At 43.4% G+C, this 23,713-nt stretch overlaps 1 protein-coding gene across 10 annotated transcripts in view; it reads right to left on the reverse strand.

The window, feature by feature from the left end:
- The window catches only part of MYCBP2 (MYC binding protein 2), a 144,914-nt gene that overhangs the window by 108,424 nt on the left and 12,777 nt on the right, over window positions 1-23,713 (reverse strand). For all 10 annotated transcript variants that reach the window (XM_087726884.1, XM_087726887.1, XM_087726882.1 and 7 more), the window contains exons 3-16: window positions 22,095-22,310; window positions 21,832-21,985; window positions 19,561-19,757; window positions 17,425-17,667; window positions 17,099-17,170; window positions 16,626-16,722; window positions 13,395-13,468; window positions 12,855-12,993; window positions 10,570-10,646; window positions 9,584-9,788; window positions 8,157-8,321; window positions 6,484-6,642; window positions 5,221-5,425; window positions 2,712-2,857 (exon numbers count right to left, since the gene is read on the reverse strand). In XM_087726884.1, coding sequence (XP_087583010.1) covers window positions 2,712-2,857; window positions 5,221-5,425; window positions 6,484-6,642; window positions 8,157-8,321; window positions 9,584-9,788; window positions 10,570-10,646; window positions 12,855-12,993; window positions 13,395-13,468; window positions 16,626-16,722; window positions 17,099-17,170; window positions 17,425-17,667; window positions 19,561-19,757; window positions 21,832-21,985; window positions 22,095-22,310 — 2,149 coding nt within the window. The remainder of the gene's footprint in view (window positions 1-2,711; window positions 2,858-5,220; window positions 5,426-6,483; window positions 6,643-8,156; window positions 8,322-9,583; window positions 9,789-10,569; window positions 10,647-12,854; window positions 12,994-13,394; window positions 13,469-16,625; window positions 16,723-17,098; window positions 17,171-17,424; window positions 17,668-19,560; window positions 19,758-21,831; window positions 21,986-22,094; window positions 22,311-23,713) is intronic.

Consider the following 23,713-nt stretch of genomic DNA (forward strand, 5'->3'; position numbering starts at 1 on the left):
ATAGCCCTTAGGAGGCTTGTAGAGTGTTCGGAAGGGGGGGGGGGGCAAAAACAAGCAAAAAACAGTCTGTTTTTTGCAAAAACGGGCCCATTTTTGCCAAAAAAAAAGGCATTAGGAAGCCTATAGAATGCTCCTGGGGACTGGGGGGAGCACAATTGAGCAAAAAAACCCGCCTGTTTTTTGCTCATTTCTGCCTTCCCCAGCCCCTAGGAGCTCTCTGAAAGCTTCTTAGAGGCTATGCACGGCGATTTTGGTGAAGGGGGCGGGGTTTCTAGAGGCAAAAAATGCTGTATATAAGACACAACCAGATTTTCAGCCTCTTTTTTTGAGGGGAAAAAGGTGCGTCTTATACTCCGAAAAATATGGTACGTAGTATGATGGACATGCAGGCCTGGTGCAGCGTGCAACATGTTCACATTGGTGAAATAGGGTTATGTGGTTGTAAATATGATTTATTGGGTTAGGGATTTTCTGCCTTCACTGTGAGTTGTATTGTGTTAGGGTGGTGCACTAAGGGAGGCTCAGCCAATCTCACTGTACACATGTGCACTGACAATAAAGGTGTGAATTGGAATCTAATGCTCCATCACCAAGGAGACACTTACCGTATTTTTCAGACTATAAGACGCACTGGTGTATAAGACGCACCAAGATTTCGAAGAGGTAAGTAAGAGAAAAAGGTTTTTGCCTTCCCTCAGCTCCCAGCAGCATTCTGCAGGCTTCAGCAGGGCTGGGGTAAGGCAAAAAGTCTCAGTTTTGGGGGGAAACGGCCAGTTTTTCACAAAAATGGGATGCGGGAACAGGGCTTCGGAAGGCCAAAAATGGCTGTATTTGGTGTATAAAACGCACCAACATTTCTATGCTCTTTTAAGGGGGGGGGAAGGTGCGTCTTGTACTCTGAAAAATACGGTAAACAAGGGCTTTCTGTTAGATGGATCTAGATCATGAAGGAAACTTTTGGGAAGCAGTGCTGTGTATGGTAACACCCTCCCCCTTCTCACATAGGTGCCCCTCAGTATATTATTATTTATTTTATTTTATTATTCTATTATTTTTATATTTCATTTCATTTTCCCTTTATTTGTATGCCGCCTTTATTTTATATTACATTATTTTATATTACATTACATTAATATTGTATTTTTGACTGCCCATCTTACCACAAGGTAACTCTGGGTGCTTTACAGTATTAAAAAGATAAAATATTGCACAACCGATACACAATAAAGAAGATAAAATACTCAACCCTAACTAAAAGATGAAGGCAGGGCCTGTTCAGATAGAGGGGTGAGCTACGACTTAGATCTGAAGATATTGGGGTGCCTTCTCTTTCCCCAGTTAGATATTATTGCTGCTTTACAGTAGAAATGTTAAATGACTACTTGAAGAAAAATATATTTGGGGCATTTAGAACAAAATGCTGTAGAAGGGATCAACCTGTCAGATCTGGGTGCCATCTTTTACATTGGGCCTTCAGGCCTGCCCCATTTTCTACTGTGGGAAAATGGGAAGGGGGATTGCATGGCATATGGGTGATTTATTGTCAAAATAACATTCTTTTCTCAGGGAGTCAAGGACATCTTGTCCTGCAGCTGCGATGGTGTGACTGGGAGGCATCTCCAGTTTTGGACGGTGCCTGATTGGGCCATGGGATGGACATGTGGGTGCTGGGCAGGGACTTGAACTTTCATCTGGGTGGGGAAAACCTGGAAACTTTCAGATTCGGGTTTTCCTAGATGTGCCAATATGACATATTTAATAAAATGGAACTTTGAGGAAACTCAAGGCTCGGAGTCTTCTTTCGTTGGGGGTCTTACTTGGAACCCTGTCTGTTTTTCTCTTTCCCCTCAATCACTGAGGGAAATTGCATCCGACCATTTTGCATTCAAATTGGGGTGGCCCCATCTTGGGGTCCAGGAACTCTCCAAAGACTGAATTGAAGAATTGGAGCCCTTCCCTTGACTTAATTTATTTATATATATTTCATATTTCTTAATACCTTCCTCTGGTACCTTACTAAGAGTAAAAAGAAGATTACCGAACAGTGACCCCAGAAGAATCCCAAGATCTTTAATGAGAGACAATTTCCGAGCATTGTATTTGTGCATTTACTAAGGGGGAGAGGATGACACAAAAAATTCTTGACTGATGAAGCCAATGGTGTAAGTAGGCAAGATTTCATTTTTCTTAGGAAAACCCTTTTTGAACGGTTCCACCACAAAACCGCGGATGACAAAATCGCGGTCGACGAAAGCGCGTATGTGACATCATCACAGCGCGACGAAAAAGATCGAAAAATGTAAAAATAAAGCGAAAACCTTCCCCTAACCCCCCCAAACCTAACCCTAAACCTAACCCTTAACCTAACCCTAAACCTAACCCTAAACCTAACCCTTAACCTAACGAAAAACGTAACGCTAACCCTTAACCTAACGCTAAACGTAACGCTAACGCTCTAAACCTAACCCTAACCCTTAACCTAACCCTAATCCTAACCCTTACCTTTATGTGAATCGGCTTGCTGTAATTTAATTTTTATTTCAATTTTTCGATCTTTTTCGTCGCGTTGTGATGACGTCACATACGCGATTTCGTCGACCGTGCTTTTGTGGAACACGGTTTTGACGGGTCACGTTTTGAACAACCCAAAGTTTTTTCACCACTGGATGATTTTGCAAAAGCCACCCTAGTTCCCAGTTGCACTTGCTTACCCAGCAAGAGGTCCAGAGGGATCATCTCTTTGACCGCATCGAGGATTCCCCGTTGCCGGGCTTCCTGCCCGTCCAGCTCTCTGGCACAGGCTTTGCAACAGCCACACACAGCACAGCCGGACTCCCCCGAGCCACAGCCACAGATCCTGTAGGAGCAAAAGGCCTCGTTTCTATTATGAGCCGGGCAGAGATCAAAGGGAAGTGGAAAACAGCGGCTTAGGGGATCCGAGAGAACCCCAATAAAGCCATAACAAATCTGAGCTCCATCAGGCATCCGTTTGAAGAGCTCTCTCCCCCTCAACTCCACCAACTCTGTTTCTAGGCCACTGAGCCAGCCTTGTCTGAAGACGTTTCTGGGGTCATGTAGTCAGTATGACAACATGCCACAGCGGAAGGGGTGCAATGAATCACAGAGCTCCATTACCTTATCATCAAGGGGTACCTATTTTTCTACTTGCATTGCCATGCCTTCCGACAGCTAGGTCGGCAGGAGCTGGGGCAAGTGACGGGAGCTCACTCCGTCAAGGGGTGGTAGGGCTCGAACCGGTGGAGTGCAGACCTTCTCCAGTGTCTTTTAAGCCACTGAGCCACCGCGCCTCTCCCAAAAGAACATCAACCAAAAGAACAAAACCCTCACAGTATTGCTTCTTCAAAGACATTGAAGCCTGCAAACTCAGGAAACCACTTGCAAGATCTGATACGGACTTTATTATGTAACCAAGCCCTGGAAGCCTGCCAAAGCGATGCGTCACTAGCATAATTCTGCCAGGCTTCCCCGTTGCCTTCAGAAATGGCTGATGTTCTGTAGAATCCCAACGTTCTCTGGTAATGTTCCTGTGCCATCTTCTGTACCCCAAGGTGAGTTAAGCCTCCTCCGAGAACGTGGCAGAATGGTGCCCCTTTCCCCTGACGACTTAATTTTTGGAAAGCACATCGGAGTTAATCACCTTGAAGTTCTCTTTCATTTCACTGGACAGCCAAATAATCTACTAGCTCTGGGTTTTTTCCTGAACGGGCTCCAAAACCACTGAACTTCGATGCCGCATTTGAATCCAAGTATGGATTTCTCACTCGGGCTCTGGGAAGAGCTTAAAACTCTGCAACTTAGAACATTAATGGTTGCCTGAATGAATTATATCCTATTCTAAATATATCCATCCCTACTTAGTTGAAGTAGGGTCCGTAAAGCTTTTGGGCGCATGCCCTGTCTCTGGGAAAGAGCCCTAATTATGACTAATCCATCTATGCATGACAGTTCCTCATCTGTTGTAGATAAGGAAAACAACCACTAAATGAGCCATTTATAACCAAGAATAAATTATTATGAATTATTATAAAGTAACATAGGAGAAATATCAAGGGTTGCTTGTAAAATATTCTTCAGCCACAAGACAGGCTCATGTTCTGACCCACCTCCCCAAACAAGACAAACACCTCTGTATTTAAATCAATGAACCCTTTATTAGGAGGACCAGTAGCCCCATCCAAAAAGTTTCTCTCTCAACGCAGGCTAACAGGTCTGTCTGGCAGGGAGATGAATAGTTGACTGCCACACCTATTCATCTCCACCCCCTGCCTTTTATCCCCAGAGGTAGGGTGGGAATGCACTAGCAGTGGCACTTCTGTTCCAAGGATCAGCCCATAGATTTCCACTGCTCTCCTCTCCTCTACCTTCTGTGCATCTGTGCATCACGCAGTGGACCCAGCTGTTTCTTCTCTTCCTCATCAGCCGCCTCTAGACCTGGGAGCTATTGACTCTCCATCTGAGGGCTGATGGGCAACCCCAGCACCGCCTCTGTCTCTATCTCGGACAGCTACATCCCCTCTTCCCCCTCTCTTGATTCGGTTGCTGGAGGGACTGGAGGCCAACAGGCCACCACAGCCCATTACCAAGAACAGACACAAGATCTTCTGTTTTCCTTTAGCAAATGGCCAATGAAGTCTCTGTCAGAGCTTCTAAATGTCTGCTGGTGCTTCTTCTTCAGAAGGAATGAGGTGAGGCTTGTTCCTACAAGCCTTCACAAGCCACCAAACTAGGGCTAAGAAAGGATAGGGCAGCTTGCACAAGAAGCTTATACTGAAAGTTACGGACCCACAAGAAAAACCAAGCGTAACTTTTGTACGGTTGCTATTAACCACATCTTCCAAAGGTGCTTTTCCAAAAAGGCAACTGTGTTTTCTTGGTTTTTTGTCTCCTTTGAAAACGTGTCACTTCTCAACCAAGAAGCTTCTTCAGTTCTGGATTAGAAGGTTCTTCAGAACGGAATGAAACATTTTTTTCAAAGAAAAAAAACCCCAATTGTGGAGCATCCCTGAAAGTCCAATTGCTTTTTTGGAAAAGCACCTTTAGAAGTTCCATAACCTGGATGTTGAGAATCTCTACAGGCATATAAAAACATCTGAGATTATTTGACAGATACCTCTTCCAAATATTTGATGGGTACCCCAAAGAGGAGGACCAAAAAGAGAAGGTGCCCCTGTGGTCGCAATTGCCTCTGCCTCTACTTACCCTCCTGGCACCCGGTCAGGTCGGCCGCTGCTGACACAGCTGGCTCCGTAGCCCGTGCAGTCCCCACACACGGTGCACACCATGCACTGCTCCAATTTCCACTTGTGCATTCCTGGCAGGCACATCATGGATTTCTCCTCTTTCTCGTCCAGCTCCTCTTCTAAGTCTTCATCCATCGCTGTGGCCATGTTCTCAACGCCAAAGCCTCCTCAAGAGAAGAGAGACTCAACTAGATCCCATCCATCCAGACCGTCATGCAAAGACAGTGCATTCCATTTTAGCAGATGCAGAAAAATCATCTATGCTCACTGGAAAAGATCTAAAGGGAGCAATCTTCTCCCTGGGCCCCAAAACCTCAATGTCTGAGGTTTCATGTACAAACAAAACAGGTCATGTAAAAAATGTAGGAAATATGGCTTCTTCCAACAATTTGCTGTATTAAACCTTGATTTGATCTTAACCAGTGGTGGGTTGCAGGCGGTACACCCCCTTACGGGCGTGCCGGAGCCAGCCCGGAGCACCAGATACCGTTTCAGTACGATATTCCGGAGGGCCCGCCTGCCGGCCCGCGCTCCTCACCGTGTTCTAAAGCTGTCGGCACTTCCGTGCATGCGCATGGCGCATACAGCACCTGCGCGACCTTCCGCTGAGCAGCTGGAGCGTCACGGAGGTTTGCGGAAGCGTTGTTTCCAGCTACAACGCACGCGCGCACTGCGAGCGTCCATATGGGTGACGCCGGGGCCATTCCAACCGTACTGGTTGGAATGGAATCCGGAACCCACCACTGATCTTAACCCAAATTGCAGCAAATATAATTTATCTAATTGGTACATGTCTAAACCATGGTCATATAAGGACTCATTCTGGATTTAGCAGGCTCATGGAGTGTGGTTTGCACATCACATTACATTGAGAACTTCTGCACAGGAGACAAATTCCTCGTGTGTCTAAACACTATTCTATTTCTCTTATTTCCATTATTCCTAGCCCTGTCCTCTCCTTTCTTATTTCTCTCCTTTTCTTCTCCATTTCCATCTCCTCCCCTCTCCTATCCCAGTAAGCATGAAATTTGGCATTGCAACTCCAGGAAGGACTCTATATTCTCAACTGCATTAATGTGTGCAAGTACACTATAGAAAAGGAAAAATATTCATTAACTGGAGGTCTGTTAAAGAGCAAAATCTTTAAACAATTTGGGACACGATCCTTCTTCACCATTAATGCCACAAGGCAGGAAAGAGGAGAAATGGAGGCAGCACTGACCTTTACCCCCATGGCTCATGGCTCCAGTGTCTCGCCCACACTGGCCTTTGTTATTCACCCCAAAGGTCCACACTTCTCCATTCTTCATTAGCACGCAAGTGTGAGCTTTGCCCATGGCGACTTGTGTGGCGAAGTGGCCTTTCAAGTCAGTTATTAAGCCTGTAAAATGAACACACATTGGAAGAGTCAAAAGTGTTTTTTCCCTAATTTTACAGGGCCCACATATACCTAGCTGTGTAAAGTTACTGGCTGTTCTGACCTAGGCTTCCCAAGAGCATGAAGCGAACTCCTGGTCCCGATAAAAACCCCTTTTTACTATGACTTCTGCTCATTCATATCCAGCAAAGTCTTTCAAGGGAGGATTTACAGTCACAGACCTTATCTGGTTTGGAGAGCTGTTTTGCCGATATAGGAGTCTCGGAGAGTTACAAACCAATTAAGCAAACTAATTGTCTCCTGCAAACTCCACTCCTCTTTCACTCCTATTTCCTCTGGGATAGGCCATTCATCTTTTACCTGTGGCCTTACTGCCAAGTCGACCCTGTTCTTTAGCTGTTCCCTTCATCTAGCAACTCTGTGCATACACACACTGGGAACAGGCTCCAGCTGTTCGTCTGCCTCACTGATGTCTGACTCTGAAGGCAGCTGATAACTGGCATACGGCTCTGGCCCCATCTCTGCCTCCAAAACAGAGCCCTCATCAGAGCCTTCTCCAGACTCCACAGCTGGCCCATGTTCCTCCCCAACCTCCTCATTGTTCGAATCTGGCGGGCCACAACACTGACATCACAGATTAGAAAGTTGACAAGTGTTAGTATTAAAAGCTACCTTGAAGACAGCACACTTTGCAACATTTTATGTGGTTCTAGTAGGAAAATTCCCACAGTGTTGGTTTTGGATTATTTTAGCAGAATAAAAGTAAAGATAAAGATTTCTCCTGTTTGGTCATGTCCAACTCCAGGGAGAGGTGCTCATCTCCATTTCTTAGCCAAGAGAGCCAGCATTGTCCAAAGACATTTCCGTGGTCATATAGCCAGCATAAGTATACACCGAAGCGCACAGAACGCTGTTACCTTCCCACCAAAGTGGTACCTATTTATCTACTCACATCTGCATGTTTTCAAACTGCTAGGTGGGCAGGAGATGAGGCAAGGAATGGGAGCTCACCCCATTGTGCAGCGCTTGGGTCTCGAACACAGGCTCTGTTTTCAAACTGACAAGCTCAGTGTCTTTAACCACAGTAATTATTTATTTTCATTATAGCCTCCGTGGCGCAGTGGTTAGAGTGCAGTACTGCAGGCTATTTCTGCTGACTGCTGGCTGCCTGCAATTTGGCAGTCCAAATCTCACTAGGCTCAAGGTTGATTTAGCCTTCCATCCTTCCAAGGTGGGAAAAATGAGCACCCAGATTATTGGGAACAAACCACTTAGAGAGGGCTGTAAAGCACTGTGAAGCAGTATAGAAGTCTAAGTGCTATAAATGCTATTGCCGAAGCAAGTGGAAAGCAACAGTACAAACGCTTATGTGGTATCTAGTGAAAGGTAACTGCAGAGAGCATTCTAACCCCAACTTCTGAACATCTGCTTGAATGGCCAATGTCACAGGTTGACTGTTTCCTTTTTGCCATGTCCATCATATTACATGCTTGAAGACAGCAAAAATTTCAACTTACTTGTATTATCGGAGTAAATAGCATCTTTCCCAAACATGTACAGTTCTCCGTCTTTGGAAACGACTGAACTACTTCCATTATTGCACGCGGTGTACACTACAATCTTTCCTTCCATTTTGATGATTTTTTTTGGCTTATAAGGTTTAGATTGCCGCCTGCTTTTGGCTTTAAAGAGAAAAGCGACAACAGTAAAGCCGGTACATTTTATCACGAAAATAAGCACATTTATCAAACCGCAGCATATCTGAACTTGTGACTGCTTCTGGGTATTAAGTAACACTATGGCCAGAAGAAGTAAAAGAATAAACAAAGTGCTAGATAACTCTGACACCTTTTTCACTAGTATTTCTGTCCATTTTTGTTCACAATCAAAAGAATAGAGTCGTGAGGTTGAGCAACATGGATCCTTTTTAAATATGTTATGTTATGTTGTTGATTTTATTTATATGCCGCCCTTTTCCCCCCGAAGGGGACTCAGGGCGGCTCACAGCTCAACAGGGAAGGGGGATACAAACAGAATGTAAAAACGACATAAAAAACAATGCAAAATTAAAAACACAACAGTCATACCAATTCGAGACGGGGGCAGCAGTTCTTTAGCCCCAGGCCTGTCGGAATAGCCAGGTTTTAAGAGCTTTGCGGAAGGCCTGGAGGGTGGTGAGGGTTCGAATCTCCACGGGGAGTTCGTTCCAGAGGGTCGGAGCAGCCACAGAGAAGGCTCTCCTCTGAGTAGTCGCCAGGCGACATTGGCCGGCGGATGGAATTCGGAGGAGGCCTAATCTGTGGGATCTAATTGGTCTAGTGGAGGTAATTGGCAGCAGGCGGTCTCTCAAGTACAAATATATATATAGAAAAGTCATAAAGCAGGGATATCTGATCAGGATACCCCAATTAAACGTCCATCTACAAACTATAGTGATGTGGAATAGAATAAAATAGAATGGAGTGGAGTGGGGGGTGAGATGGGGTGAGATGAGGTGAGACTGGGGGATTCGGCTGGGGGGTAGGGTGGAATGAGAATAGAATATAATAGAATAGGCTGGGCTGGGCTGGGCTGGGCTGAAAATAGAATAGAATAGAATGAGTAATTTGTGCACTCATCACTAGTGCAACATTCAAATATACAAATGCCTGCCCAATCTAGCATTACTCCATTCCATGTCCACTTGAGCCAAGTAGAATTTTCTTAAAATTAGAGTGGGGTTTGATAGGGTAAAAAAAAACATTCATTCGAGAAGTAACTGGTGTCTGACAGCATCCTTTATTCAGATATGCACACATACACAAACACACAAACACACACACAGTATATATGTCTAGAACTCCGTTTCTGCTACCTTCATTTTCATTTAAAATAGGCAGCATCGGCATAGTAATTCACACACAGAGACCACATCCCCACTACGAGGACCCCTCCCCCAACGTACTTGATTCTCCATCTTCGCCTTTACTAGCCGAGCCTGTGAAAAATACGCTGCCATCTTCGGCCACAAGTAAAGCATGGGAGCCGTCGTGCCCCACCGAGAACTGAACAATCTTTGGAGACTTGGTGATGGGCAGCTCCACCCATTTCCCTGCCGAAGGTCCGCCTTGCTTGATTCCAAGGCTCTGGTATTTGCCAGTGTAATAAATCTGGGGAAAGAGGCGAGAGAGGGAAGACCGAAGAATCACACTGGCACACCTAGAGGCTGATCGGTTTTCCAAAAGAGACTTTGCTTTGATTTACAGGTGGGCCCTTGACATGCAACCATTCATTGTAACCAGCACTGAAAAAAGGGACTTTACGATCATTTTTCGCACTTATGACTGCACTGCAGCCTTCCCAGGGTTCTGTGATCAAAAAATTCAGATGCTTGGCAACTGGCATGTACTTTATGACAGTTTCAGTGCCACATTATCCCGTTTTGTGACACTTCTGAGAAGCAACGGCAATGGGGAAGCCGGATTCACTTTCACAACTGGGTTGCTAACTTAAAAACGGCAGCGATTCACTTAACAAACGTGGCAAGAAAAGCCGTACAATGGGGGGACCAAGCCCACTTAACAAATGTCTCACTTAGCAACATAAAACCTGGGTTCAATTGTGGTCATAAAGTCGACGACTACCTGTATAACCTGCCCGGCTGACTTCTGACAAGAAGAGTCAATAGGGGGAGCCAGCTTCACTTAATGTCCACGATTCACTTAACAATGATGGTGGCAAAAAAGTCATAAAAAGGAGGCAAAACTCACTTTGACGCCACCTTGCTTAGCAACCAAAATTTTGGACTCAATTGTGGTCATAAGTCAAATCAGCCTATCAGTCTGATTTGTGTCCCTTTAATGTGGCACCAGAAATGAACATTTCATGTCAAAGGACACTGTTCGATTCTAATATTATGTCTAATTCTCTGTCGAAAATGTTTTTCAATACCTTCCCACTAGCAGTTCTCATTAGTGCAAATTCTCTTCCAGCGCCAAGAACAGCTGACTCTTCGTCAAACCCTGTACCTAGGACAAAAAAATCAATAATTAAAGTCATGTCAGCATTCAATTTAGATGCAATACTATGCCGGAAGCATTTGAACACAGAGAGAGAAGATTATTTTTCCCCTTTTATTATAATTTCCTAAATCGTGATACACTGCGCTCTTACGGTGCAGAATTCAGTGCAACAATATTTATGGGATATGATTGTAAACTGTGAACATTTAGAAGTCTTAAACTTGAAAATTAGGGGGCGGGGAGATTTCTTTCACTAGCAATTCAGGACACCAATATTGCAAACGTAGCATTATGGTAAATTCTAATTAAGCCACAGCAGAAAGTCTGAAAAATCTATGAGCAGCAGGATGTTTACATGGCTCACTATGCTTTCCTTATGCAATTAATTACATTCTACCAGGAAAACAGGAGCCCATAAAAATAATCAATGGCTGGTAAAACATGGAAAAATCAGCACCATTACCAACTGTGCAATTTCTGAAGAGCTGTTTTTTTGCATCGCAATATGTCTGTTTCCCATTTTATTTCATTTTTACATAAAGTGCACATGCTCCAGGACAAAAATGGACTGAATGCACTGTTGTGTTTTAAAATATGCAGCTCTTGGGTTTGTTTTCTATTTTAGGAAACTAATGTTTACTGCAAGTATAAACTGCTCCATTTTTTATAATCTTCTTCTGGAACTTTGACAGACGGAAGTAGGCAGGCAGGCAGGCAGGCAGATGAAAATAGAATAGAATAGAATAGAGTTGGGAGGAACTTTGGAGGTCTTCTAGTCCAATCCCCTACCTAGGCAGCAAACCCTACACCACTTCAGACAAATGGCTATCCAACATCTTCTTAGTGTTGGAGCATTCACAACTTCTGGAGGAAAGATGTTTCATTCATAGATAGATAGATAGATAGATAGATAGATAGATAGATAGATAGATAGATAGATAGATAGATAGAGATAGATAGATGATAGATGATAGATGATAGATGATAGATAGATAGATAGATAGATAGATATTTAGATAGATAGATAGATAGATAGATAGATAGATAGATAGATAGATAGATATTGATAGATAGATAGATAGATAGATAGATAGATAGATAGATAGATAGATAGATAGATAGATGATAGGCAGGAAAATAGATGGCAGGCAGGCAGACAGACACATACATACAGAGAGAGAGAGATGATAGTGAGATAGATGATTAGATAGATAGATATTTAGATAGATAGATAGATAGATAGATAGATAGATAGATAGATAGATAGATAGATAGATAGAGATAGATAGATGATAGATGATAGATGATAGATGATAGATAGATAGATAGATAGATAGATATTTAGATAGATAGATAGATAGATAGATAGATAGATAGATAGATAGATAGATAGATAGATAGATAGATGATAGGCAGGAAAATAGATGGCAGGCAGGCAGACAGACACATACATACAGAGAGAGAGAGATGATAGTGAGATAGATGATTAGATAGATAGATAGATAGAAAGATAGATAATAAGCAGGCAGATAGGTAGATGACAGGCAGGCAGGCACACACATACATGCAGAGAGAGAGAGAGAGAGATGATAGTGAGAGAGATGATAGTGAGAGAGAGAGAGAGAGAGAGAGAGAGAGAGAGAGAGAGAGAGAGAGAGAGAGAGAGAGAGAGAGAGAGAGAGAGAGAGAGAGAGAGAGAGAGAGAGAGAGAGAGAGAGAGAGAGAGATAGATGATAGGTAGGGAGATAGATAGCTAGATAGATAGATAGATGGCAGGCAGGCAGGCAGGCAGGCAGACAGACACATACATACAGAGAAAGAGAGAGATGATAGATAGATAGATAGATAGATAGATAGATAGATAGATAGATAGATAGATAGATAGATAGACAGACAGACAGACAGACAGACAGACAGACAGACAGACAGACAGACTGACTGACTGACTGACTGACTGACTGATTGATTGATTTAATTCCCTGGAAATCCTGGGTGCATGACATCAGACTCTGGCTGCCTAAGGCCAACAACCCTGGGCCCACTGGTGGTGCCAATTCTGCTCTCCGGAAAGCTCTTCTGGAGAACAATTGATTGACCTTTTTTTCCTATCTACTGAGCGAATTACCTGCTGAGTTTGCTCACTTCCTACAATTGCCTTTCAGGGATGCTCCACAAACAGGCAAAATACCGTACAGAAAAAAATCATTTCCTTACTGATTATGTGCAAATCTTTTTCCAGATCAAACAACGAGATCCCACACGCATGTAAGCATTTCCTGGCAAGCTTCAGCTGAAGTTCTTGCTGTAATGCGGGTTCTGTGCTGGTTGCGAATATCCGAACTACGAAGCCGTCCTGCAACACATAACGTACCAGATCAACAGTCCTACTTCTTCCGCACTGTCTCTCCCTTAAAAAGACTTATGCACGACAGTGATTCTTTGGAGTAACTTGGAAAAAAAAAAACCCTATTCAAATGAATTATTTTCAAATTAATTTAGACCCACTCAGACACTGCAACCCAATGCCTAACATTCACTGGATAAAATAATTATAGTTCACAAATACCGTGCACATTCTTATTGATGTTATGCAAAGAGCTTATTATGGTTATAGTTCGGGTTTTCATATTCGAGTTAAAAATTACAGTAAAGACAGGGTTAAAGCTAGCATCTGAATATTTAATATCTGCTGCCCAGCCCTTTAACTCATAAATATTTTTTTTTTAAAAAAAATCAGAGGGAATTTTAACTTACATCTCTAGAAGCTGCAATCTGATTAATGTATTCTCCATCAGTAAAAAGAATGTTTTGCCCTTCCATCTGACAGTCTGGAGAGAAAAAAATAATTGCTAGGTCATTTCATATAAAATACATCATTTTCCAATGCTCAACAGAGATGGATTCAAAATTTGGGAGAAAATACATTGAAAACTTTCAGAAGTAGATATGTTGTTCTATTCTGTAAAAAAAAACCACCACACTTGAAAAAACCTCAACAACTGTTACTATATATACAGAAAAAGTTATATTTCAAACTAATATTTTAAGAAATCAGCATACAGCACCATTACATTATCTCTGGATACTACTGAATGATTACACTTATAAGTGGTTCTTACACTTGTAAGAACTGTTACCGAATAGCATAAAAGCATATTTCTAGTCATGGGAAAAGGAAGTACATCCTCTTTGAGTTCTCTGGTTTTTAGGTATCAGGACATTGTAAAAATCATCCAGTCCTTAGCAGTTCTTAAAAGTAAATACAACGTCAAATGAACAACAGATGACATATTACACATACTTGGCTTTCTTTCTGTAAAATAAATGGCATGATGTGTTGTTGTTCATCTGACATTGTATTGACCTACTTTTAGGAACTGCCAAGGGCTTTTTTTTTTTTAATTTCCCCGAAAATAAGACAGGGCACTTGGCCTTATTTTCGGGGAGGTCTTATTATTTTTGAGGTGCAGGAGGCGGCGAGCGTGGTCACTTTATGGCTGCTGCTGTGTTGCAATTATTTTGGAGGAGGGCTTATTTTAATGCATGCGCTCAAAAGCCCAAATGGTCTTATTATCCGTGGAGGTCTTATTTTCAGGGAAACAGGGTATGTCCTGATACACACAACCACAGAACTCAAAGAGGGGATATGTTCTTTTTCGCATGACTATATATCCATGCTGGCAAACCTATGGCATGCATGCCACAGGTGGCACATGGAGCCATTTGTTAGGGCACACGAGGCATTGCACTGTCAGCTCCAGCGCTCATGCGCGTGTTGGCCAGCTGAGTTCAGCCTCCTTTTAAGGGCATTTTCCGCCTTTCAAGGAAGCCTCCAGTGCACAAAAAGCCGATCCTACAGGCAAACAGGAAGTTCGGGAACGGACTTTCAGTTTGGCCGTAGAGCTGTTTTTTGCCCTCCAGAGCATTCAGGGAAGCCTCCTGAAGGCTCCAGAGGGTGGAAAACGGCCCTACGAGCAAACCGGAAGTCCGTTCCCGAACTTCTGGTTTGCCCTTAGGGCCAGGTTTTCGCACTCCGGAGGCTTCAGAGAAGCTGCTGAAGCCTCCAGAGGGCCTCCGGGGGGAGGCTGTTTATGTCCTCCCCAAGCTCCTATAAAGCCTCTGGAGCCCGGGGTAGGCGAAAAAAGCATGCAGAAAATGGGGGTGTTGCGCCTGTCATGCGTACATGCACGCTGGGGGGTCGCGCATTACACTGTGGGTGTGGCACACCCGCACACAACCCCCCCTGCGCACGTTTGCCATCGCTGCTATATATCATCCAAATAACCACCGAGGAACGGGGTCGTGACCAATATTAATATCAGCTAATGTTCAGTATGTTCTGGTGGTTAAAAAAGGGAAATTTAAGGCCACACAGCTAATCATCAGGAGATAGGAGTTTCGAATAGCCGAGAGCAACCCTCAGCCTCCGGGGAGAGCCCCTTCCCTTCAGAGAGGAAGGTCAACGACCCATTCAGAGGAGGCTCCTTCTCCTGCCTCCCCTCAGGGGCAATCTGACTTCCCCTGGGGGTTCTGGAATGGAAGATTTCTGTACTGCTTTTCACTGGGGCTGGGGTAGGAGGGATGGGAGTAGGAACATTCTATTTCCCAGACCCCCTCAAAAGCACACTCCTAGGTTCACGTTTTTAAGCTGAAAAATCAAAACGCTGAAGCCCATCCGTTTTGCCAACCAATCTCCTCCAGATCTTCTCAATGGTGGCTGAGAGCGAGCGTGAACCCCCTAAATCCCCCCACGCCTTCGAGGCTTTCTGACCCATTCCCACGTCTTTCCCAACTTTCCCCACGTCTACAAGCTGGAAACGGTGTCCTCAAAATTGAAGCAACATGCAAACTACGTGAAAAGAACAGGATGGTGACAGTCTTCCAGAGACCGGACCTGGAGTTTTTTCCTAGTATGATCATAAAGCAGAAAGCAAAACATTTCCTTTCTTTCTCCGTTGGGGGCAGCTATTAGAATGCATCCACTGATGTTTACCTAAGGTGTGTTCTGGTTCTGAAACATTGAACCAATCCTTGATGAAGGGACAACCTGTAACTCGGTGGTTTCTACTAAATTACATTTGATGCCTTTTGTTGATCTTTTAGGATAAAGAGATTTCAATCAATCATTCAATCAGAATAGAGCTGGGAGGGACCTTGGAGGTCTTCTAGTCCAGACCCCTGCTCAAGTAGGAGACCCTATACCAGTGATGGCAAACTTTTTCGGCACCAAGTGCGGAAAAGGGAGCGTGCATGCTCGTCTGTGCCGCAACCCAGGGGGACAGGCGCATGCTGGAAAATAAACATCCAGTTTCTGGCGCATGCATTTGCCCCAGCCAGCTAGTCTTCTAGTGACTAGCGCACATGCATGCATGTGCGATGATCAGCTGCTTAGTGTGCATGCTCATGCTGGAAAACAGAAGTCCAGCTCTTCTAGTTTCCGACACTGCCACACGCATGAAGGTCAGCTGATTATCGCACATGCACGCGCGCCAGAAACCCGGAAGAGGAACGGGTGACACAGTGTGTGCCAGGCAACATGGCTGCCATTCTGGGCACGCATGCCATAAGTTCATCATCACGGCCCTATACCATTTCAGCCAGGTGGCTGTCCAACCTCTTCTTAAAAACCTCCAGTGATGGAGCACCCACAGCTTCTGGAGGCAATCTGTTCCACTGGTTAATTATTCTAACCAGTGGTGGCTTTCCTTTTTGTTTTGTTTTACTATCGGTATTAACTATGTTCATGTGCAGAAGCGTCCAGGCAGGTGGGCGGAGCTTCCCACCACTGCTACTATTGGTTCACCTGATCCGGGCCGAACCAGGAGCAACCCACCTCTGATTCTAACTGTCAGGAAACTTCTCTTTAGTTCTAGGTTCTCTCCTTGATTAGTTTCCACCCATTGCTTCTTGTCCTTCCCTCGGGTGCTTTGAAGAATAGGTTTGTTAGAAAATATTGTTAAGAGTTCAAGGCACTGTTGTGCATACCTGGCAGTGTTACTATTCCATCTTGTTCCAAAGATTCGGGATTTATCCTTATGGCTGTCCTGCTGTGATTGTTTATATCCCGATATAACAAATAGCCCTGAAAAACACCAAATCACAGCTTTCAGAATGGCAATCTCAGGGACAGACCAAATGCCCTTTCACCTTTGACTGGAGTTTTCTGTTCTGCATGCTCCATTTGCCAACAGGAGGAAAAGGGAGAAAAATAATTGCATGCCATATTTAACGGATGACAGCAAAAACTTTAAAATTATCGCCAAGAAGAATCACAAATCTCTGAAAGCAACGAGTACAGTGAGAACTTCATAATGACATCTGATAGACAGGATATCGGGGTTGCAAGACTGCCAGCAGCAGGGAACAGTAAGTCCAGTTGCCTCTTGAAAAAAAGCACCTTTGGGACAACCATGAGCTGGGTGACTGAGAATCTCCATAACTTTCAACCTTTTTCTTACCTGAGCATAACCCAACCATGATTTCTTCTCTTTCCTGTTTTTGACGCGAGATGTGGAATTGTATATATGGCCCTGTAAAGCAATAAAAATATCGTAAGATTCTTAAAATTGCCTTTTTTTTCCAAACCAAAAAGTAAAATACAAGAAAAAAAAATGACTGGGAAAAAAAATCTTTCCATGATTTTTTTACCTCATCGTCTGATTTGCTATTCATAAAACCACATCCTCTTTCTGTCAGCGCTGAAATCTCAAAATGGCCTCAGTCAGGCCAGCTTCAGACATTTTAAAATACCTTATGTAAGCTTTTATCTCGGAGGATACATTACCCTGACAGTTCCACTGTATCCAGAGCCAATTTTGTACAATCCATCTTTGCACAATAGATACAAGAAGTAGCCATCGCTCTGGAGCAGAGTCGGGTCATCTTCATCGACTGAAATGTCCTTCAAGGACCATTTGTGCATCAGGGAGGCTTTCTTAATTCCGCTGCTGAACCAATCCTGGATCTGTATTTTGCCAACCAGAACCGCCTGCACGCTCCTCTGAAGGGAATTTAAAATAGATGGCACCTAAGGGAGAAAAACAGCAATAATCCAAAATTATTGCTTATCGTTAAAAACTTTAAACTACCAAAACTGAAAATGAAAAGTGGATGGGTCAGTAGGGAGGGCAGCCGGTTTTGGGGGGGGGGGGAGAGGAAAAAGCAATAGGTAACAACAGATTTTGTTTCTCGTTCAAGAATCTCCCACAATGGATGAATGGCTGCAAAAGTTGATGGAATCAGCAGAGATGGCAAAACTGACTGCTTTGATTAGAGACAAAAATGTAACTACTTTTGTTTCCAGTTGGAAACCGCTTCTGGACTTCATGCTTGAGGTGGAGGAAAAAATGAAACTTTGATTTGGGGTTTACCGATTGCATAATTTGTTGTTACAGAAATAGCTAGCTTATACTATAATGTAAACGTTGAAAAAGTTAAGGTTTGATGTTATTATCTTATTCTGCTGCACCAAAGGGAGTTTTTCCTTTTCTTTCTTTTTCCCCTTTTCCCCACATTTTTCCCTTTCCCTTTTCCGTCCCCTATATTTCCTACTATTTTCTTTTGTATTTTTGTATCTTATGGTATTAATACATAAATAAACTAAAAAAAAATATTAAAGAGGGGGAAAAAATATAAAATCAAGAATCAGTGGATCTCCTTGCAAAGCTGCTCAATCAATACAAGGGAAAAAAATGGTGGCCTGGTTATTCAAAATTATCTGCTGTAACTGCAACCACCTTTTCTTCAGAAGGAATTAACGTTAGATGGGTTCCTAGATTTTTTCCCCTTCTTTGGCAAAGGTGGTTTAAGTTCATATATTCATTCTTTAACATGTTCCAGGTAGTCCTCCTTTAGCAATTGCAATCCATTCCAGAGCGATGGCCAAGTGAACCACATGATTGAAAGATTGGGGGGGCGGGGAGAGAGGGAACAAAAATGCCCTCTCATTCAGATAAAATTCTCTTGTACAGCAATACCGGTCCTACTGTTTACTACAATTTCATTTGAGAACTGAGGCAGTTGCTAAACAAGGACTATGTGTATACCAAACATTTTTTCTTCCCAGTTTGTGCAATTAAATTGGGGAAATTTGGGGTCAATGACAATCAAAATAGAATGTAGGTTTGGAACCTGCTTCAAATTACTTTACAAATGTTCTTAGATATAAAAGGAGCTGTCCTCAGCACCAGAGACTAGCTATATTTTTCTATGGCTTTAGACTAGCAGAGGTCAGCACAAAAATACTAGTGACACTTCTCAAATACTGATTTAGACTTTTTTTTTTTTTTTTTTTACTCCTAACTAGCTGATAACCCAGCATTGCTCAGGTATTTTTTTATCCTAATCCTGTATTAGACAGGAAAAACCCTGATTTTGTTGAAAATTTCTGGACCAAAGGTAATTTCTAATGTTGGATATTACCCCTTACCAGAGGGAGCCCCTTGTGGAGTACTGTGAAACCATTACCATGGCATCTCCACTGCGCTGTACAGTAGAAGCCATTTTACAGCAGTACGGTAGAAGCCATTTTAAGGAACAGGCTGTATCTTACAGAATAGACACGCCGAGGGGTGTTAGGGGTGTCTTACCCCCACAGTATTTGTATCCAGAGAGTAAGTCATCTGTGTACCAGAGTTATGCTGGAACACACACACACTTTTATACATATATAGGTTATTTCCAAATGAGATGTTAATAAGATTTTTTTAAAAAGAAGTCAAATTCACAAAATTGGCAAATCCAAATAGGTCTCTCTCTCTCTCCCCCCCCCCCTCTCTCTCCCTCCCTTCCTCCCTCTCTCGGTATTTCAGATGCAATCTTTACAAAACTAAAGTTGCCTCCAGAATTTTTAGACTTGGAAAACACAGTGGGTTTCTTAAAGAGAGCTATTCCTGCACGTGAATGAGGCAGAATACAAGACCTGGATGGTCTGGCAAGCATGACTCCCATTATTGGTCAGGATAGCGGAGATGGCTTGAAGCGTCCGTCCGGTCTCTCCCCAGGCAGCCACAAGACTGAAGAGGCAAGCACAGGAAAGGGCGGTCAGCGACTGGCCGGGGCTGTCATTCATCCCAGTGCTCCGAACCGTGATTTCTAGCAAGAGCTGGAACAGAGACTCTGCAGACAGAAGAAAAGGTCACTTACACACACGCAGTAGGAGTGATGGAGGCATGCAGGCACACAGCAGACACAAGGAGAGGGATTTGCATACTGCGACGTTGCTGTGGCCTGGCACACTGGCAAAATATCCGTGAACGGATGGAAGGACTGAGGTTCCTTTGGCAAATAATAACTTTAAGCTACTCAAGGAGATAGGTAAAAGCTCTAACCAGAGGCCATTCTTCAGTCATTCCATCCCCGTCTAGAAAAACACCCACTAAGAAAAAGATGATACTCCATTGGTAATCACAGGCAGGCGACATTGCTGCCCTCACATATAAGCCAGCACTTCACAGCACAGGCTGCACTGCAGTTGCTCGCTTGCTCTTTTGGCTGCCAAGTATCAGCTGCAACAACCAATGAAAAGTTTTTGTATACAGGTAATGCTCGACTTACAACAGTTCATTTTGTGCCTGTTCAAAGTTAAAACGGCACTGATAAAAGTGGCTTATGAACAAAACGCCTATGGAGATTCTCAGTCATCCAGGTCATGGTTGCCCCAAAGGTGCTTTTCTCAAGAGGCAACTGGACTTTCTGGTTTTTTCTTTGAAGGCGTTTCGCTTCTCATCCAAGAAGCTTCTTCAGCTCTGACTGGATGGTGGGGAATGGAAGGATTTATACTCCTTGCAGATAGCTGGTCATTTGCGGGACACCTCCAAGGGGCCTCGACAGCTCTCTAAAAGGATGCAAATGACCTGCTGTCTGCAAGGAATATAAATCCTTCCATTCCCCACCATCCAGTCAGAGCTGAAGAAGCTTCTTGGATGAGAAGTGAAACGTCTTCAAAGAAAAACCAGAAAGTCCAGTTGCCTCTTGAAAAAGCCTATTTGGGATATGAGTGTTTTTCACCTTTATGACCATGGCAAATATTCCCATTAGTCACATGATCAAAATTCAGACACTTGGCAACTGGCATGTACTTAGGACAGTTGCAGGTGTCCCGGAGTCATGTGATCTCCTTTTGCGACCTTCCGACAAGCCAAGTGAATGGGGAAGGCAGATTAACTGAACCATCGTGTTACTAATTTAACAATTGTAGTGATTTTGCTTAACAATTGAGGCAAGAAAGGTGGCAAAATGGGGAAGGGCTCCCGTAACAACCGTCTCTCTTAGCAACCGAAATGTTGGGCTCAATTGTGGTCACAAGTCGAGGACTGCCTGTATTTGTTAAACTGTCTTTATCTTTGCAAAGAGTTTGACGAAGTTCTCAAAAGAGCAAAGGCGAAGTTCTTGTCAGAAAAGGGCTTTGAGGGAAGAGCTCCAACTCAAACAGGAATACATGCCTGAAAGATAAGATTTCAGGCATGGTTTCAAAATGTTTAAAGATAAATCGACCAAGTGTTGGAAGTGTCACCAGACGCCGAGATCATATTACCATATGTGGTGGACATGTGCAGAGGCAAAAAAATATTAAACAAAAATTTGAATGTGCTTGGAAAGGATGATACAGCAGCATATTGATTTAAAGCCGGAATTGTTTTTGTTGGGTATTTTACCAGAGCAATATAGTAAAGAAAATCTATATTTAATTATTAATGTAATTAATGCAGCTAGAATTATATTTGCACAAAATTGGAAAATGAAACAAATTCCCTCAGAGGGAGAGGTAATGAAAAAAAAATATTTGTGCAGAAATGAATATTGGCAATATTGGCAATTAAAGAGAAAGAAGAATCAGAGTATTATAAGATATGGGGTTGTTTTTAATCATTGGATAGAAAATGAATATAGGCAAAAAGAAATAGAAAACTGAATAATTTGGGGGATGTGTGTAGAATTATAGGGGAGCAGTTGAATTAAAAGGTAATCGAAATGTAAATGTAAAGGCAAGATAAAAATAGATTTAAAATGATGTAGCTGCTAAATGTGACGACACAAAAACTGTATCCAGATGACACACTGTGAGATTAATAATGTAAGAGAGGTGATGGAAAAATAAAATAAAAAAACATTAAAAAAAAAGATTTCAGGCATGGTTTGACTAGTCACTGCCTTGTTTTACTGACTTTTGAGCAAATGTGGGAGACCTTACCTAGAACTTCAGGAGGTTCTAACTGGAGGCCTTCTGGCTGCTGGCCTTGAAGGACATTGAGGAGAGCCTGCAAACTTCTCAGACAGAGAGACGGGTGAGAAAACCTTGTCTCTTTAATCAGTTCGAACACTTCACATAGTCCAACTTCTATGATCTAAAAACAGAAAGCAGGAAGTTCCCCCTTAGCCAGAAGTGCTTCTGAATTCTGTCCCGCAGAACATTTCCAAGACACGAACCCTTCGGACGTGCCTGAGGTCCCTTACCTTTGGCAGCTTCACGGGAGGCTCTTTGGCTTCTTCCTCCTCGTCGCTGTCCGAATCCCCGCTCTGCACCGTATTTTTGGAGGCCAAGGCCATGGAGGTTTCCTTTTTTTGCCATTCCAAAACACAATGCCGCACGTTGCAGTAGACGTTGAAAGCCGAAGGGTTGCTGTGAAGCTTGATATCCGGTATGGATACCATACTATCAAGACTTTCACTCTGATGAAACAAGAGATTTATTTTTATTTTTTGCCTTGCAATCAACTGGGGGAAAAAAATCTGCATCTTACATTACAGAGGATTTGTCAAAAGCTTATTCTCCTCCCTGCTTTAATATAATGGATAAGCTGGGGTCAAAAATTTCTTCCTGGTTCAAAGAAAAGCAAGAAAGCAAGAGTATGTTCAAAGCCCAGAGTGGCAATGCTCAAAGTACAAATGTTCCCAACACACAAAAATAATTCTTTAAAATCCAGCATTGCTCTTGGTGGGATCCTGTGAGAAGTCCATTAAACTAGGGGTCCCCAATCTTTTGGATCTCAGGGACCACTAAATTCATAATTATAAATCCCACAGAACACTAATATGATCTGCCTAATGACTGGGTGGTGTGGGTGTGGCTAGGTAGTCATGTGACTGGGTGGGCGTGACCAACTTGATGTCACTCACATTGAGGGGTGCCTCGCCAGCCTCTACTCGCCCCACCCCTCTCAGCCACTCCTTGTCCTTAGGGCCCCAACAGGAAGCAATTGTTGGAGCTAAGCAGCCACCCGGAGAAAGAGTTGGCAATAACAGCTCAGTTCAAATTGGATCTGGCCAAGAAGGAGGCTGAGCAGAAGCACCTCACTGAGGAGGACTAGACTTTCCAAGCAGAGGGAAAACCTGTGGGAGTGCAAGGCCAGGTAGTGGCATCTGGAGGCTCAGTGGGCTGAGATGGTCAGCCAGTTCCAGGCCATGATGCAGTCCCACTGGAACAAGGTCCTCGGGCTCTTCACCACCAGTGGCATTTCCCTCCAGCCTTCGCCTAAAGCCCCACACCAGAAGGCTAAAGCGGACCACCAAAATTTTATCACGGACCACCAGAATTCCACGGACCACCAGTTGGTGACTGCTGCCTTAAACCATCAGCATAAGCAGCTCTGAAACGAAAGTGTCAGCAACTGTATGTCATTCGGGCCACTATTCTAAAAAAGGCAGAGTCATCAACAATTCAAAGGGTTGCAGATACTTAGCAAAAGGGGGAAAATACTCTGAAAAAATTATGGATATGTAATAAAGAAGATTATTATTTTTAAAAAAGTCACATTTGGGTATTTTTTAAAAAATCAGGAGGCGACAACCATCATTCTCAGCCTAGTAAATGCCATCCTAGCTTGTCCCAGGGGTTATCTGCTTGGATCCTCACCCCTTTCTGAGCATAAGTGGCCGTAGGACTCCTTTTAATGGATTATTTAAAGTCTCCACTCCTTGAATGGGAGAACACCTCGGCTCTTCTCCTGCTCCTCCACAGACGTCACCCCATTCAGACGCCGTTCCAGAACCCTTGGAAGCAGCCTGCCTTGACCTTGTGGATTGTATCACACATTCTAGGATGAAACTCTTGGAACATTAGAACCATGGGAGAT

Source organism: Thamnophis sirtalis, unplaced genomic scaffold, assembly GCF_051295495.1.
Source record: "Thamnophis sirtalis isolate CommonGarterSnake01/CBP01778 unplaced genomic scaffold, rThaSir2_p1.2 scaffold_12, whole genome shotgun sequence".
Classification (NCBI taxonomy): domain Eukaryota; kingdom Metazoa; phylum Chordata; class Lepidosauria; order Squamata; family Natricidae; genus Thamnophis; species Thamnophis sirtalis.